This window comes from Lactuca serriola, chromosome 7, assembly GCF_051521515.1.
Source record: "Lactuca serriola cultivar US96UC23 chromosome 7, Lser_US96UC23_V15, whole genome shotgun sequence".
Lineage (NCBI taxonomy): Eukaryota > Viridiplantae > Streptophyta > Magnoliopsida > Asterales > Asteraceae > Lactuca > Lactuca serriola.
The window spans coordinates 72,616,412-72,635,791 of NC_136414.1; the positions used below are offsets into that span (position 1 = coordinate 72,616,412).

The 19,380-nt window shown below is 33.4% G+C and overlaps 2 protein-coding genes and 1 non-coding gene across 3 annotated transcripts; all 3 read left to right on the plus strand.

The window, feature by feature from the left end:
• Positions 1-547: 547 nt before the first annotated feature.
• On the plus strand, positions 548-654 carry LOC145065142 (small nucleolar RNA R71). Its single transcript, XR_013688291.1, has one exon. It is a non-coding gene; the product is annotated as a small nucleolar RNA R71 (small nucleolar RNA).
• A 5,441-nt stretch (positions 655-6,095) lies between these two features.
• LOC145063036 (PMP3 family protein At2g24040-like) lies at positions 6,096-6,643 on the plus strand. Its single transcript, XM_079010636.1, has 2 exons — positions 6,096-6,257; positions 6,328-6,643. Exons 1-2 carry the CDS (start codon positions 6,168-6,170, stop codon positions 6,457-6,459), a joined length of 222 nt encoding a protein of 73 aa, XP_078866762.1. The 5' UTR covers positions 6,096-6,167; the 3' UTR covers positions 6,460-6,643.
• A 9,885-nt stretch (positions 6,644-16,528) lies between these two features.
• SKIP1 (SKP1 interacting partner 1) lies at positions 16,529-17,877 on the plus strand. Its single transcript, XM_079010682.1, has 2 exons — positions 16,529-17,007; positions 17,215-17,877. Exons 1-2 carry the CDS (start codon positions 16,625-16,627, stop codon positions 17,786-17,788), a joined length of 957 nt encoding a protein of 318 aa, XP_078866808.1. The 5' UTR covers positions 16,529-16,624; the 3' UTR covers positions 17,789-17,877.
• Positions 17,878-19,380: the final 1,503 nt, after the last annotated feature.

Consider the following 19,380-nt stretch of genomic DNA (forward strand, 5'->3'; position numbering starts at 1 on the left):
CATAAACTTCATTAAAATGGTCTCTAGGTCGGGTTTCTTCTCGGCTGGTGGCTGCTCCTTTTGATAAAGGCCTTGACCTGTCTGCCTATACTTCTCTTCTTTTTGCTTCTTATACTCTTTATATGGCAGCCACTCCTTCTTCGGTTTCCTCCAGTCCTCCTCAAACTTATCCCCACTAGAGTAGCACACTTGAGCTTTTCTGTTCCCATACTCATCTACATTGCAGTCCTTGGTCAAGTGTGGACCACTGCATCTCTCGCAACCCACTCTTATGGCATGTATCGATTGGTCCATCTGTGTTATCCTGCGGTCCATATTATTCAGCATGGCCATGACCGCTGCTATTTCTTCAGTTTGGGCCCCTCCTCCGCCTTTGATTCCTTCTTGCCTCGGGTTGTGGTATTCACGAGAATGCTTCGCGAATTCTTCAATTAGCTCCTTGACCTCCCTTGGATTTTTCTTTATCAAAGGTCCTTGAGAATCAAGGAGTTGTCTTGTCATCACATTGACCCCATCATAAAAGATTGACATCTCTTGCTGCACATTTAGGTCACGCTGAGGGCAATTTCTGAGCAAGCCCTTGTACCGCTCCCATGCTTTGTATAGTGACTCCCCCGGCTGTTGCTCAAAGTTGGCTATTGCCTTCTTGAGTTTGGCTATCTTAGATGGCGGGCAAAACTGGTCCAGGAATTGCTCACGCATTTGAGCCCAGTGGTGATTGTACCCGGTGGGAGTGCTTTTAACCACTCCTTAGCAGCTCCTTTGAAAGTGATGGGAAGCATCCTAAGCAAGACTGTGTTTCTGTTGACATTTGGGACATTGAAGTAGTCCGCAATGTCGTTGACTTCATCTAGATGCTTAAAAGCATCCTCATGATCTTTCCCGAAAAATGGGATGTCCTTCAGTGCAGTCAATATGTGTCCCTTCAGCTCGAATGTGGCAGTGGCAGGTATTGCAGGTTGGTCTAAATCGGGACCCACATCTTCTCGGATCCGCTTCTTGTAAGCTCCCATGGACATTTCTTCAATTGCTGCCATCTCGTTCCTTGGCTCGTTCTCGGGTTCGCTCGTGTGTTCTTCAAATTCTGGCTCGGTATCGTATTCGGACTCGGTTTGGACGGGTGTTTGATCCAAGTGCTCAATATTGCTCTTGTGCCTCGCGGATGAACTTGACTCTCCTGTCTTCTTTCCCGACTTCCTTGAAAAAGCTGACTTCAATTCTTGTAAGGGCGTCTTTTTCTTGTGGATTGCAGACTCGGGATCTTCAAGTGGTGGCACCAAGGGTGTGTTTGAGCCTCTGGTCATGAACTCCTACAACTTCCTAAACTAAAAACGTAAAACTGGACTAAAATAAGAAAAACTAAAAACTGAAATCTCAGCATTCACGTCGTGAGTTTATTAAAACTCACGTCGTGAACTCTGTGAGAGAAACAGAAATAAACTAAGCTAAGCTAATAAATAACCGATTAACCTTTTTGCAGATTTTATTTCACAAAAAAAGGGTCGATTAATCTAATGCAACTAAATAAACTAATAATCTAAGCCGTTCCCCGGCAACGGCGCCAAAAACTTGATGTGCACAAAAGTACTCACTAATTTTAATATTTATAACCTAACAAACTTAACTAACTATGCACTTATAGGCAATGTACCTAGTCAGATTACAGTATAGCTTGGGTAAGTCGGGTGTCATTCATAGGGAACGGTGTTACTAATTAATTTACTTACTATTAAATTAACCTAATTATTAACAAGTTTAAAAGGGGTTTTATCTGGTTTTACAAGATCAGATGAACTTAAATCAAATTCAATAAATAAAAACACACTCTTGTTTAGTTTCAATCCACTTCTCCCTTATGGCTAGCTAATGATTACGGATTATTAAGTTGGTTTTTAGTTGTATTAGTAATTTAGTTCTAACTTTACCAATAATTAACTAATTCATGTCAAACCATGTATGTTCACACATAATTAAACACATAACTAATTATGAATGTAAATATGCTATGTAAGATTTGTTATATAAACGCAATTATGATCACAATACACGTTCTCTAGCACGGCTAAGCTTATTTATTCTAATTACTAACTAAGATTGGTCAATCCTAGCTCTAACAATTCAATGTTCACTAAATCATTAGGTAAACAAGTTCATGCAGTTTAATGGTCACTAAGCTACACAGAACATGCAATCAAGCAATTAGATAAACAAACAGTAGCATGCTAGGTTATACAAATCAAACACAAGCAATTTTTACCAACTAAAATTAATCCATAAACATTGAACTATTCATAAGTTTAAAGCTTCATCTAGCTAAACAAGAGTAGCTAGATTCAGCTGCTCATCATAGCAACTAAACCAACACAGCTAAAAATAATGAAAGACATGTTCTTATTTAACTAAAATATAGACCTTTATTCTTTTTGGTGTTAAAAACCTTCTTCCAGAACCTTTCTTTCGCTTCAAATCGTCTTCTGGAACTCCTTCCTTCTGCCAAAGGGTGCCTCTGTTCGTAATGGTCAAGGATTTATATAGTTGCTGATATCCATAAATTCACGTCGTGAGTTGTAGATAACCGTGCCCGTCAAGGATTCCTTCACCCGCGTACATATCTTCTAGAACCAACGATTCACGTCGTGAATCCTTTAAGTCTCACGTCGTGAATAATTTTTTTCCAGATTTTCTTCACTTTTACTCTTTTAATTCCCAAAGTTTCTTTCATTAACGCTTTTAGTCCCTTTTCTTCAAAATGTCTTCTTTTGGCTGTAAATAACACTTAAGCTCATAAGTACCATTATTCTAAACAATTACCAACTTTTTAATAAAGATGTACTTAAATATTGCCTAAAAATAGGTATAAATATGGCAATATCAGGAACAAATTCTGCGACACTTTTGAAAGATTACTTTGATTTTATTTTAAAAGCATAAACGAAATCGGTCTTTTCTGGCCGTGAAAAATGGGGATGTCATAGTTCTTAATGGGTAAAGTTGGAAACTTTACCCTTCTAGACGTGTTTTCAGTTTAGATCTGGAATATAAGGCCTTGGTTAGAAGAATAATGGCTTAATGCATTAAGTGGGTTGGCAGAGTGATAAACTCGACGAGTCCATAAGGGAACTCGGCGAGTTGGTTTGGAATGTTCCCGATTCTGTTGAAAAAGAAGGAACTTGACAAGTTAAAAGGGAAACTCGACGAGTTGATTCGATAGATCGCGAATCTGTGATTCATGGAGACTCGGCGAGTTGAAGGATAACTCGACGAGTTGAGTCAACTCGGAGCGTTGACTTTGAATTTGACTTTGACATTGACTTTGGCCAAGCTTGACCTTTTATGGACTTTGAAGTATGGGTCGGTATCTAAGGGATTGTTTCTGTTTAGGGATTGAGTAAAGATGTTTCCGGGGCCCGAATTTATCCAGTTATCTTTCAGCATTCGGGTGAGTCTCCTCGATGTTCTATGGGTTGAAGGCACCAATGCCGACCTATTTTTATGTTATGTTAGTATGCTAGTTGTCTCTGTGACTTTAGCATGTGTATGTGCTTATATGCTTTCCAGGCTATGGCCCGATGCCGGGTGGGGCCCGATGGATATTCGTATGCTATGTGATTATTGCATGTGTATGTGTTATTTGATATATGTTATTATATGTAGGGCGGGGCCCGTTTTACCGAGCTCAGCTCGATGCTGGACGAGGTCTGAAGTTGGGCGGGGACCGATGACGGATGGGGCCCACTATTTGATTATTATATGATGGTTATGTGGTATTTGGGGGAACTCACTAAGCTTCATGCTTACAGTTTTCAGTTTATGTTTCAGGTACTTCTAGTTCCAGAGGGAAGAGCTCTAGACGACTACATTGCACACACCATTCGGATTTTGTTATGATGTCACACTCTGATTTATGAAAATTATTACACTGGTTTATTTCAAATATTTGGATAATATGAAAAGTTACTCTTTTATCTTATATTAAAATGAATTTTTTTGGGACCGTATTTTTGGATGTAACATGGTGCTTTGATTTCTAGATTGGAGTAGAAGAAATAAAAGTTTAGATAAAGATGAACTGTAGGGAAAACAACTGGAGTTTATCTTCATCTAGTCACTTATGGACCTTGGTATGATGCAAAGCTTCCACCTTTATGCCAATTTCTTGCTAGATCTAGGTTATTAGTACCTTAGAGGTCACTTTTTCTTGTTCTTGGAGTTTGATCAACTTAAAGACCCTTCATTGATTATAAGTTGATTTTTGGATCATTTGATATTAGAAAGTCGAGAGCTTTTAACACTCTTCAATATATGCATGGATTTGTGACCATTTGAAGTCCTTTTAGTGTCAGGGTTTAAGATCTTGTATTATGGAGTTGTATAAATAGATAAAGTTGGAAACTCTATCCATTAAGTCCCTTGAGAGATCCATTAAGTCTCGATACTTCGAGTAGTTGGTACCATCTATTTGGTTCAGATGAGTTTTCTTACTATATTACTTATGACATAGTTGCTATGACATGATTGTATGATTAGTTAATCTAGTAAGGTTTTGCTTGTTGCTTGTATGTTTACATGCCTCGTTCGGTTGAAATATACTTGTTGGGTTGAAACAGAATCATTCGGTTGAAATAGGCGTGTTGGGTTGAAACATACCCAAAACTGGTATGTAAAGTTTTATGTGTTATATATGATATTTTCAGAAACTCACTAAGCTTTGACTTACATTTGTGGATTAAATGTTTTTCAAGTACTTCTTTTGTTAAGATGAAGACATGACTGTACACACACATCAACAACTTTTATGTTTTGAGACTTTCGCGATGATTTTATTTATACTCAGATCTCGAGTTTTGGATTATGGTTTTATGAACAAGTGGTTTTATCTTGATTATGGTTTTATGAAAATGGATATTTATCTTATTTAAAATAAAAAATTTATCATGAAAATTAGGACGTTACAAGTTGGTATCATGACCCTGGTTTGAAGGATTTGGATAAACATGCGATGTGTCTAGTTAGCCGGAGCTCAAAAAAAGTGATTCCCAAAATCATCATACTTTTTATATATAGGTTGATATGTGAACCGGTAGAAATGAATTCTAGTATGTAAGCTAAGAATCATTTCAAAAATTGTCTATTAGAATTGCTTGATTTTTAAGATGTTACATACTATTAGTCTTCACTATGCAAACAACTCATTTATGACTAGTAAATTATTAAAATATTTGAGTATTGGAACATTAAGCAATGCTGGTTTCATTATAAAATTAATGTGTAAGGTACAATTGTTTTCATTAACACCATTGTGCTGTATATTATAATGCTTAATCCCAAAATAGTTATGAACTATTCTAAATCTCCATAGTTGGTCGTAATTATATGAACAATTATGAAATAAGACTAATGGGAAAGTTTTATAATATTCATAAAGATGAATATATATGGGAAAAGAGTCAAATTCACATATATTCATTGTTTATAAATATGGGAATAACCCATCTCAATATGCCACTTCATGAAACTACGTCATTAAGTGAATCTTTAAAAAAAAGTTGAGAATGATTTGATTTATACTCATGTTTAATGATATTAGATAGAAGAAAAATACCACAACAAATCGTTTATCAATAAGAAATTAAAGATTCTTCGTGTAGACTAGCAGGTATAGTTTGCGAATCCCGAAGTTAGAGGTTTATTGTTTTCTTCAAATATTTCACAAAATCAAAATTAATTTGCAAACAATTCACAAAACCTTATTTTATCATAAACTATTTTGAACATTTTGAAATTTCGTAAGTACCCTTTCTACAAAAATAGATAATTATTTCGTCATGCATTATATATATAAAAAAAAGAAAAAAAAAACGTTTCTCCTCATGTTGGTATTTATTGTGATTACCCCTTTCAACAAACACCCTTGAGCGTGATTGTTAAGATTTGGTATTAAAACACCTTTGGCACTTTAATTGATAAATTTAAAAACCACCTCTTGAAACATGCATATATTTCGAGGACTAATCTGTACAACACGAACATTGATGAGGGACTTGATTTGTAATTTGATTATTTTATTCACAATGTCAGACATGTGGTCATCTATTAACTCCACAATTTTGTTGACAATTCACTCAATTTTCTGAACCCAAATTCATCGGCTCCAATCTAGACCAAAAATGTCGTCAGGATGTCTTCTTCTTTGCGAGATCATACTCTCGATCCTCCTTCCTCCTCTCGGCGTCTGCCTTCGTTACGGTTGCTGCACTGTAAGTTGATTTGGTTTTGCACACCAACTGTTTGTAAAAATGTCTAACCGAAATATATTTCCTGTTGCAGGTTGAGTTCTTTATTGCTTTGGTGTTGACTATTCTGGGCTATCTTCCCGGCATAATCTACGCCCTCTATGCTATCCTATGTGTCAATCCAGATCGCGATCGTGATAGTGACCATTACGCTTCGCTTGCCTAGAACTATGGTATTCTCCGATATTGGATCTATGTTCGTTTTTACTATGTGAAATTGTGTCATGTATTTGGGTATTTCAAATTCAATTCATGTATTTGATATACTTTGCCCAAAAGTTTTTAAGTTCATGTGTGTACTTTTTTAATGTGTGTACTTTTTTAATCTCTAGTTGCTTACTTTCGTGACATGATACACTTTTGAATCTCTTCTTGAATGTGTTATGTATTTGGGTATTTCTGTTCTTGAAAAGTTCTGATCTTGAAAAGTTCTGATCTTGATCTTGTTATGGTGATTGAAGATTGGTGAATCCATATGATATTTTTATGTGGGTGTGGATAAATCTGTGTAGATAATTGTGTTATCCTGACATAAATTGATTATAATTATAATTTATGATTTGATCTTTGTTCTGTGAGATCCATGTCAGAAGATATTTTTGATACCCATACGCAGAACATGTGAAATTCATCAATGTAACACGTGTACATCACATTTCATGTTAATTGTTATGTATGGTGATGATGATGATGATTTAGAGGTTTTTTGGGTTTTGATTCCGGCTTTTTATTGTTTTCTTGTGTTTGGTAAAAAAATAAAATAAAAAATAAATCTTTTTATGGGTGTTTATAAAATTGCTTCATATTGACATTCTCATATGTCAATTTCGAAATGATAAACTAGTCACTTTATTCTTTTTTATGTTTTAATTAGTTTTAATTGCTCACATACCTAATTATGGGTTAAATGTTTAAAACGTTTCCATCCGTTAACTCAAAGCACGTGCTCGTTATGTGAGGGTAAAATTGTCTTTTTAGATCAGGATTAAAACCACATAAATTAGCAATGTCGGACAACTTTTTTACAAAATTTTTTATTTTTAATAAGCAATTAGGTCAACTTTTATCTAGTTTTTTCTGCTATTAATATACAAAATTATAATACTTATTTATCAATAACTGTAGTTACACTTATGTTTAAAATTTTAAAAACAAATTATTGGATAATAAAAGGTGTTTATTTCATTTATTTGTGTTGGATATATGCATTAATATAACAATAATCATTTTGGCCCCTAAAATGTCATCTACTTATCAACTACATCATTCATCCATTCCAAAACATCAAATTACTTGAAAAAAAGTGCATACATTACCATGTCAAAATATGAAATTGTTTTAAACCACATTCATCCACGACAAAATCATCAATTTACTTAAAAAAACCTTAAACATACCAAACTAGTAAATGATGCAACACCCATAGGGTCTTTTCAGTATTGTCCTTATAAACAACCAACCAACAAATCAAAAACACATTGAAAGATAAGTATATCTAAAAACATATCATCTTTTCTAACTAAACAATCAACGGTGAGAATGATAAGATTCAACTCCCAACTTATCTCGGTGAAATTAAAACAACCTATGGAGGGATTTCGAAAAATAGCAACCTGTTCATGATCAATGTCATGATATAGTGGCATGGTTTGAGGAAAAGGGTGAGATGTTTCGGTAACTAAGTCGGTTCCTGCACTGCACAAGAAGGTCAATTGTACAACTTTATCATGCTGGCTCTAGAGATAAAGATGTGGACATCATTATGGATTTGTTCATGGAGGTCATTGATCAAAGAGTGAAACAGAGGATGACAATTCTTAAGAGGGTCAACCATTTTTGAAGGTTTAGGGTTTTGAAGGTTGAAGGTTTAAGGTTTAATCTTGTTTTGATTTAGAAGTCTGGATGTATTTTTTTTTCTTTTGCCAAAGGTTTAAGCCTTTAAGTGTTTTTGCAAAATCTTCCAATTTTAATATAATCAATGATTGCGTAATTGTCATGAAAGAAACAAATAAAAGAGTTGAGTGAAATACATTCAAGGGTTATTGACATAAAGGCACATCAAAGTTTTACAGTTGGTTTTAAATAACCATTTAACTTTTTTTTTGACCTTTTAGACCATTAAACTCAAAAATTACCTGTCTTAAATACCATTTTTCTCAAAGTTACCAGGTTTCCCGGTTACATTTGTGTATATTGACTTATGATAGTCAAATGTTCCATAGCCACATGGACCAAACTCTTTGCTATTAAATTTTACAATATAAAATAGAACACCCACCATCTCCTACCATTAACCTAGTTTCTCATGGTGTCTTGAATTCCAAAAGTCCTCTTCTGAAGGCGAATTTTCATGTTATAACAACAACATGAATCCTTTAGGAGATTTGTAATACATTTGAAATAGACGATGATGGACGGTGACGATTGAGTCAGTGGTGGAGTTCCGACGATTAGATCTAGAAGGATTACAGTACAATACGGTGAGACATGAAGGTTGAACGGATAGCCTTGGTGGGGAAGATGTTGACAAAAAGGGGGATTTTGGTGAACTGATATGCCGATGAACACATAGTCAATATCTTTGACTTTCTTAATGTCAAAGTCCTTGTGGACGTGTCAATTATCTACACATCAGTAATGTAACCGGAGAAACCTGGTAAATTTGAGAAAATAAATATTTTAGACAGGTAATTTTTGAGTTTAATGGTCTAAAAGGTCCAAAAAAGTTAAATGATCATTTAAAACCAAATGTGAAACTTTGATGTGCCTTTATGTCAATATCCCTACATTCAATTAGATGAGGATGTTAGTTATGTGATGAGAGAGAGAGAGAGAGAGAGAGGGAGAGAGAGAGAGGAATTAAAATTCTTAATGGATGTGTCTAAAAGAGTAGATGAGAGAGATGAGATGTAAAATGATTAAAATGTCCTCACATGAGGGGCATGTGGTGTGAGGTAAAGGATGAAAGATAATAAAGGTTATTTATAAGTATCAAAACTTCAATGAAACATGTTAAAAAATGCTGAATTTTTTATTTTTGAAAGCATATGGATAAAAACCACAAAAAAGGACAAACCATAGTGTCAATTTTTGTTTTAATATGTTAAAACAAAAATATGTTAAATAGATAATAAACAAAGTAAATGGGTTATTAGGCTCAATAAACCGAAGGTCATATCAGATATGTTTATAAACTCTCACATTGTTTTGTTAAAAGTTATTTTTTATTTTGATAATAACATTTTTGTAAGCTCGTGTTATGCATTGATTATTTAAAATTCAAAAAAAAAAAAAAAAAAAAAAAGATTTGGAGCAATTGTGTCGGTAGATTAATGCACCCTGCCCAACACTGGACCCACTTAAAACGACCCATATTACTTTGCACTCATTTTAACATGTTGTCAATATGTCCACATCCTTTTATTTTGATGCATTCACTACAGATAAGCAACTTTGCTCGACAATTCACATGGAAAATATGAAAATTGAAATGAACATCTTGTTGCAAGTTTGATATACAATACATCTAGACATGACCGACTTGAAAAAAAAAAATCAGGGGAGAAATTTGGGCAAGGTTAGCGGGTTTATTGTTATTATTATTTATTGTTGTATTGTGATATATGTTTGGCCCATGGGCTCTTATCTTGATGTAATCATGTATAGATACGCTTGATGTTAGAGCTAACCATCTCCCTGTAATCTTGCATCTCTACAAACCCTAGCTGACGGCTTCCTTCCCGTCCGTTACCCTCTCATTCCTCGTCACTTCTTGCTTTATATGATCTTCTATTATTCAAACGTATATATGCATGGTTACATCACGAAAAGGGCTAATGGGCCAAACATATATATATATATATATATATATATATATATATATATATATATATATATATATATATATATATATATCCATGCTTAATAAAAATCTCCCTTAAACGCCACGTGTCATTTTTTTTTACACTCTATTTTGCCTGGTGTCATTTTTCTGTTTACCCGTTGTTGTATTTTCCCGCTAATATATCTCTCCTTAAAATTGAAACGCAATCTCCAAATCACATCCCGTGAAATGTGCAATCAAAATTGTTGAAATTCTTAATTATCTGCTCCAAGTTACCAAATGTGAGATTCAATTCCCTAAATCTCGCTCTTTACATATATCTCTATCTACAGATTTTTACGGTTTATTCAACTGCATTTTGCTGCAAATGGGTTAAATGGATATGGACTCTGATGGTTGCCCCTCCGTTCTTTGTTGTTCGCATCAATCCAGATTCACGAATCGAAGCCTTTCTCTCTCTCTCTGCTCAGTCCAGCGTACCCCGACCCTACGTCCATCGGTCTTTCTAACTGCTTTCAAGTTCTAATTTTAGATGTAATTTCGAATTTTGAAACTGTTTCTTTTTGTATGTTACGCACATACAGGAAATTATTCAATTTTCTAATATATGTTCCTCACTATGAATAACATCAAATTGATGACATCATTATTGATACAGGGTTAAAGATTTTGATGGAGTTATTTGACTTTTTTTTTTCTTTTTAATCCTTGAGTAAATTGGATCTAATGAATAACACCTAAAACATTCCAACTTTGAAGCCTCATTTTCAGTTTTCATGAATTCCAAACCTTATTTGTTCATCTAACTAATTTTCTATAATGTAAATATATCTTTTCTTAAAGATTCATAGAAATGGACCTAGGGTTGATCGATTATCAATACCACTTATTAGGTACGACATTAACCCATATAAACTGTGTTGTTTATACTTCATTATTCTTTTATTTTAAGTGATTTCAAAGATCAAAAAGACTATTTTTGATTTTTCTTTCTCATAAGTTACCTGCTGTTTTTGTAGGGTTTGATTTTGAGCTTATATTTGGTTTTTGTATACAACAAAAGATTGTATAGAAAGAAAATTTATTTCTTATCATATAAAAACGTGTTATGTGTTTAAGTTGTACATAGAGTTCACTTTTTATGGACCGAAAAATCCTTCTAATTGTATCAGGTCCTAAAAAATAAAAAACAAACCTTAACCTATCAACTTTTGTAGTTAATCTATCTAGATTAAATGCAGGGGTTGTTGGCAAAGGCCAAATTTCATGTGAATTAAAGGGTAAATCATTTATTCAACCACTTCATCAGGTGAGTGAATGAGCATTTACAGAATTTAATTTAATCCAAGATATTTAGTTCATTTTTTTTATGAAGTTTTGTGTATGATGTAACTTTAAGAAGCATTTGTTTGGTTTTGACTAATGGTTTAAGATCTTTTTTTAGGAGACCAACATAAGAGGAATTGAGTTTTTTTGAAGGATTCTGCTAATCAGAAGATAAAGGTCTGATCGATGTAGTGTACTCATCGAAAGTCTGCTACGTTTTAATCATTTAATGAGATGTTGATGTTCAAAATTTATATTTATGATTTAACACTTATCTGGAAATTTAAATTATATTGACGGATCTTCAATTTTAGCTCGCAGCCCTCTTAAAACAGGTTGGAAGCAACAAGAGCCCTGATGAACATCCATTTTTCCCAAATGACTTATGTGGCCTAATGTTGCCTCCTTTTTAGTATCCACGTACGGGTAATGACAGTTAGATACTTGGGTTTTTATTGGTCTTATTTGGATATGCAATAAAATCAGATTTTTATACATATAGATTAAGCATCCGTCTGATCATTTGTACTTAAGGATAAATGCAAAATTAACAATGTACTTTAATTTCTTTTTTTTGTTATTGCAATTTAGTTGGGGATAAATAAAAGTAAGTTTCTATTTCTTGGGGTAAAAGCAAGAATTAACGAATTACAAAATATTTTTAAGAAAATAACCAAAAAAACAGTTTTTGAAAAATAACCACATTTTCGTGAATGTCATTATTGGTAAATAACTACAAGTATATTGTTGTTACGTGAAACGGGGGTTGATTAATCATGGCTATAACTTAGGGTTCGTTAAGGATTATTGAGCAGCTTTGCGGGAAGTCAGTTGAGTATGGAAGCGGACCTCAAACCAAACATGTAGGCTGATTAGTCAAATTCAAAATTGATTCGTTACGAAGGTTAGTTGTGTTTTTTATTTGGTTTATTGTAATAACACCCTTTAGAAAAGAATCTTATCTGAATTTTGAAGATTTTATGCACTATAATCATACATATAGTCTTATCTTTATATTTATGATGAAATTCAATATGACCCTTTTGATCCAATTTGAACCACGAAGTTATTTAGTTTAGACCTATTATGAAGGTATATTAATTATTAATAACCAAGCCTATGGGTTTAATGATCTAGATATATTAATTTTCTTATTTTTTTAGCTTTTTGTCATAGGTTAACTTTATTTTTGGTTATTCTATTATTTTTTTCATTTTGTTACAAGAATCATAGATTAACTTTATTTTTTTTTAATTCAAATAAAAACTTATGTTTATTATTATCCAATGCATTAAAGATGGAGACATGGAGAATATTCATCATCTGAAGAAACATAGAATTTCTATTCAAAATTATTAAGATATAATGATTTGTTTTTTGGATTTAAAGACTACATGTAAATGGTAAATAATATGTTTGTCATAGCTTAAACATTTTAATGCTTATTGGATTGCAAAACAACATAAATTGAAAGATTCAACTCCCTTTTTTACTAAATGATTATCTGTAAAGAGAAAGATAGCAACAAAACAAACCTACTTCTACTACTTAACATACTTCCATTCAGACCCAAAGACACCAGGCTTCCATTTAGACCCAAAGCACCAACAAATTCCCCCAACTGCTTTTCCTGACTTCATTTACTCTGGAAAAGACCATATCGCCAATGTATTGACTTACCTTAGATTCTCTCCTCATATACAACTTCGTTTCTTTCTTTTATAGTTGATTTAAGATTTAAGATGTTATTTGGGGGGTTTAAATCCATTGCTTTGTATTTGGATAATAAGTCATTAATGAATGATCTGCAATGTTTACTATATCTTTAATTTTGGTTTTTTACCTTTTTGTAATTTTGAGTTTTTATCTTGTGTGTAATATTTGATTGATTATAGTATATAGTTGCATCTATGTTATTTTATTCTTTTAGTCTTTGTTGAAATCTAATATTACATGCTGAACTTTGTTATTTGAAAGATGCAATGTTAAGTAATGTGTTAATATTGCTTCTAAAGTTATAATAAGAATGTTGTTAGGATTTGTTAAAATAAAAAATAATTGGCAATTGTTTGTTTATTACGAAAAAATCAATTGAAGCTAGGTTTGTTTAATATTCATTTTTGCTAATTCATCCACTTTTGGGTCTAATATGTGTAGTGTTTAATGTTCATAAAACATTGTGTCCATGAATGATTGTTTATGTTTTTTTTTAAATTTTATATTTTATTATACAACATAATCGTTTTTATTATTAATCTAGATATAAAGAATGTTGTTAATATCTTTAAAATAGATTGTAAAATTATTTTAAATTAATAATTTTAAAGTTATGGGCAAAGCATTTAAGCTTCTAAAAAATACATCTTTTCAAATGTATTATTAATTATAACGGCTATTAACTTCTAAAATGATTTTACGCTGGTCGGTGTGGTACACGGGTTATATAATATATATATATATATATATATATATATATATATATATATATATATATATATATATGTATATCACAATACAAGAATAAATGATAACAATAAACCCACTAACATTCCGTTGATTCTTCTACATCGGTCTCAAACTCACTGAACAGTGAACATCCATTTGTTTCAGCCAGCTCCACAAGGTCATCCACTCCTCAAAGCCTAACAGGCCTATCTGCATTAACCAGTCCATCATCACAAAACGCTCTTCCAACTTGTCCTCGATGAGCTCAAACAACCCACAAACCACCTTGCCTTCTTTTGCTGTCCCACCTAACTTGTCTTTTGGTGCCACATAAAATCCTTCACATCCTCCCATGATTACTTGGTCCAAAATGGGTATCACTAATCCATTAGAAAACTCAATCTTCACATCGAATCTACCTCTCAGGTCCCTAAAAATTATTTGCACGCTTTTAATAATCCTAATTGGCTTAATGCGATGATAGAAGAATATAATACTCTTATCTCAAACAAAACTTGGGTACTATATTAATTGTATTTGGCTGTTTAAGAAGAAATTAAATGTAAATGGCTCCTTGTCTCGCTATAAAGCATGTCTTGTTGCTAATGGACGAAGTCAGAGAGACTCAGTATCAGTGGCGGACGCAGACTGTTTTAGTAAGGGTGTCCCTCGTACTTCAAGCGGATTTGCTTTGTTTACAGCATGTGTGACTCGTCCTTATTTATATACAGACATGGCTCTTCTATGTCATATCTTATCCTTTATGTGGACGACATCATTCTTATCGGTTCTTCCTCAAGTTTGTTGACTTATATTATATCCTTATTGAGTGCTAAGTTTTCTATGACGGACCTTGACGACCTACATTAATTTTTGGGTATTTTTGTTTTTTACTCCATTATTGGTCTATTTTTATCTCAACAAAAATATGCCATTGAAATTCTTGATCGTGCTTCTATGCTCAACTGCAAATCAGCTCGTATCCTTGCTGATATGTCATCTAAACTCTATGGGTCAAGTCCTCCCGTTGATGATTCTACTTTGTATCACAGTCCTGCAAGTGCTCTTCATTATCTTACGTTTACTCGACCTGATATTACATATGTAGTGCAACAACTTTGTCTATACATGCATGATCCTTAGGAACCACATTTTACTACTCTTAAACGGATTTTGCGTGGCACCACATATCATGGACTTCAGTTATTTTCCTCACCCAGTCGAGATCTGATTGCCTACTCATATGCCGACTTGAGTGGCTGCCCGGTCATTCGTCGCTCCACGTTTGACTATTGTGTATTTCTTGAGCATAATCTGTTATCATGGTCTTCCAAACATCAGAATACAACATTGAGGTCTACGACAGAGGCAAAATATTGGGGTGTAGCGAATACCGTTGTCAAGACATGTTGGATTCGTAATCTTTTATTGTAGCTACATTACTCTCCTCATCGAACTACTTTTGTTTATTGTGATAATGTGAGTTTTGTATACATGTCCTCCAATTTGGTTCAACATCAACAGACCAAACACATAGAGACTGATTTTCATTTTGTTTGAGACCAGGTTGCTACCGGACATGTTCGTGTTCTTCATGTTCCTTCCTCATCTCAATTTGCTAACATATTTATGAAGAGTCTCCCTTCTTTGTTATTTTTTGATTTCAGATTCAGCTTGAATGTTCAAGATCCCCCTCGCGTTCCAACTGTGGGGGACTGTTAGTAGGTTTATTGTTATTATAATTTATTGTTATATTATGATATATGTTTGTCCCATTGGCCACTATCTTGATGTAATCATGTATATATACGTTTGAATAATAAGACCAGATTAAATGGGAATACAAACGTTTTCATCCCCGACCTTCTCCAAAGCTCTTCACCATATGTTTGTCATTTCAACCCATAACATCAATACATATACTTTGTAATTACCAATCTATAGAGAACAAATTTTATTCGTGAGATCCTCCAAGTTGTCTGCATTACCAAATATATATAAACCAAAAACTTTTCCAAACTTTGATAATTTATTCGATACAAAAACATCAGCTAAACCAAAAGCTTTTCCAAACTTTGATCATTTGTTCGATATAAAAACATCAGCACAACATCTAATCTCGAATGAAGTTCCCATTAATGGTGGGAAGTTTGTAACATAAAATGGTTGAGCCACATGAGTTATAACATTTTGATGCTCTCATTGACCAATCTGAACAAAGACATCTGTCCTCTTGCGCCTACACTTTTCCTCCGATCAACTTGAAAATTTTGATCACTCTATTCCTGGAACAGTCCACAAAGATGTTGACCAACACTGCCTTCAGTCGTAATCATTCATCAAAAAAGTGAATTAACAATTTGTCAAAACTTTGATATAATCTCAACCAATTTAAATACTAAAAAATCAAATTAAAGAGTAGATAATTTTCTTATTTAAATGCTAAATACATAAAATATACCTTGATATATAAAAGTTTTTTATGCATTCGAGTCCTTAGAACCACAATGTAATAATAAAGTACCTAAAATATATCTTAATGTGTAAGAGAAAGACTCTATCATGGGCTATTGCTATTTTTTAAGCATTTGAAAAGAGAAAAAAATGAAACGAAAGTAACTGTATACCGACACGTGTCTGGATTCGTTGGAACCACGATTTACAAAATTAACAAAAAAAACCATCGAATTGTTGTTTATCAAGTTATCAACCTCCAATGGCCGACAACAACCACCGTCGAGAAGAAGAAGCCGACGAGTCAGAACTCTACTCCGGCTGGGCCGATTTGACCCACGAGTGCCTCCTCAACATCCTTACCCGCCTCACTGTTGAGGATCGATGGCGAGGCATCATGCTTGTCTGCAAGTCATGGCTTCAGGCTTCCAAGGATCCTTCTCTTCACTCCGTCTTCGACCTCGAATCTTCTTTCGAATCATCTTTCGAATCGCGCCCACGTGAATCGTTTCGCTGGTGGACTCCTCAATTCGAGAGAAAAATCGATAATATGCTCCGATCTGTTGTGAATTGGAGCGATGGTGGCCTCACTAAGATCAGGGTTAGACACTGCTCCGATCGCTCACTTTCTCTCGTTGCTCAAAGGTATTAATACACGCTTTCCTCCTTAATTTGTTCAAGCTAGGGTTTTCCTGAGATTGTTTCATATCTTTATCATCGTCATGTTGTCGAGCAATTTTTCCTCATAATCTGCCCTAAACCTAAACCTGCCTGAAATCGATCTTCGATCAATTAGGTATTAACAAAACCTTCCATGTAGATTTGTTTGATTCAGTTGCTTATGTTCAATAGGTGCCCTAACCTTGAAGTACTATCAATCAAGAGCTGCCCAAATGTTACAGATGAATCCATGGTAAAAATAGCATCCGAGTGCCCAAAACTTCAAGAACTCAACATAAGCTTTTGCTATGAAATCTCTCACAAATCTCTACTCACACTGGGAAGAAAATGCACCAATCTCAAAATCCTAAAACGTAACTTCATGAATGATTTAGACCCTTCACGCCACTTAGGAATCGTACCCAGTGATTATCTAAACGCCTGCCCTCAAGATGGTGATTCAGAAGCTGCTGCAATTGGAACCCTAATGCCTCAATTACTTCACCTTGAGCTTCAATTCTCCAAACTAACAGCTAAAGGCCTTGCTTTGATTTCTAAAGGGTGTCAAAACCTTGAGTATATCGATCTATCAGGATGTGTGAATGTAACTAGCCGAGATATTGCAAATTCTACTTCGAATTTGACCAAATTGAAGACTGTTAAGAAGCCTAATTTCTATATTCCAAGGTCAGCTTTTCAGGGTGAAAGATATGGTCATTGGAGTTTGTATGATGAAAGATTCCAAACGGATGCTTTTCGTATTTGATCTTAAATGTAAAAAATATAACAAGTTACTTTTATTGGAGTTTGTAATGTAATTGATGTTGTCATATAGATTGTTATATAATTTCTTAATACGTTGTGTTCATAAAAATTCGATTTTGACACTGCTATAATTTTTTTACAATTTAGTCACTAGGTTTTTTAATTTTTGCAATTTTGACAATTTGATCGGTTACTGTTAAATATCAACATGCCATGTTAGCTGGTAACTTAATAAAATGTCATGTCAACGGGTAACTGGATTGACAGGTTAAATGGGTAAAATTACAAAAACTAAAAAGTTATGACTAAATTCGAACAAAAAATAACCTAGTGTTTATATGATTATATCAATTTTTTGTAAAAAGACAATGACGTTTATGTAATTTACACTAATAATAATAAACAAAACAGCTTAGTAAAATTAGATCAGAATAATGCAATAAGAAATTACAGATGCATGTACCTAGACGCTATCCATTTTCATTTGCAGTGGAACAAGTCATTCAATTAAGCATCTTGAAAAATGGACCCGAACGTATGGAGGACATCCGGTAAGAGTCTAGGCGAAAGCTTCGAGTTAAACAATATTTAAGAATGTTATCCTTTGTATGGTGATATCAAAGACCAATTGGGTGTGGTGCACTTGGTTTTTTTAACCATATTCAAAATATATGATATAGGATATATATAAAATTTTATAAGAGTAAATTACTGAAATCGTCCTGTGGTCTGGTCAAAATTGCACGTTTGGTTCCTAACTTTTTTTTTGCATTCGGATCGTCCCTATGGTTTGATTTTGTTGCGTTTTTCGTCCCTATGGTTTGGTAAAAAATGCATGTTTGGTCCCTAACTTTATATATATAAGGGACGAAAAATGCAACAAAATCAAACCACATGGACGAAAAACGCAACAAAATCAAACCACAGGGACGATCCGGATGCAAAAAAAAGTTAGAGACCAAACGTGCAATTTTGACCAAACCACAGGGACGATTTCAGTAATTTACTCACATATTTTATGAAAGAAAAAGCACCATATATATATATATATATATATATATATATATATATATATATATATATATATATATATAGGGTAAAGTGAATATACCTAACAACCTTATATAAGCTTAGGTACCTAACTCCATAATACTACATTGGTTTGTATCATATTTACATTGTAATTGCCTAAGGTTCTTAAACTTCAACCAAATAACTTGATTACTTCCATAATCTTTGGACTTTCACCAATATCTTTCTTTTACATCACGTCTTTCTATCGAATACCACCTGATGGGCTTCATATCCTACCGCTATAAACGAAAGGATGTAGGAGAAATAAAATGATGAATTCCTAATTTTTTTTTGAAGTAAATCAAGTTTAGGGATGAAGTTTAAGAACCTTGGATGATTGCAATTAAAATTTAATGCAAAATGACGTAGTTTGATGAGGTTAGGTACCTAAGCTTATATAAGGTTGTTAGGTATATTCACTTTACCCATATATATATATATATATATATATATATACATATATATATATATATATATATATATATATATATATAGGGTTAAGTTATTTTGTTTTCACTA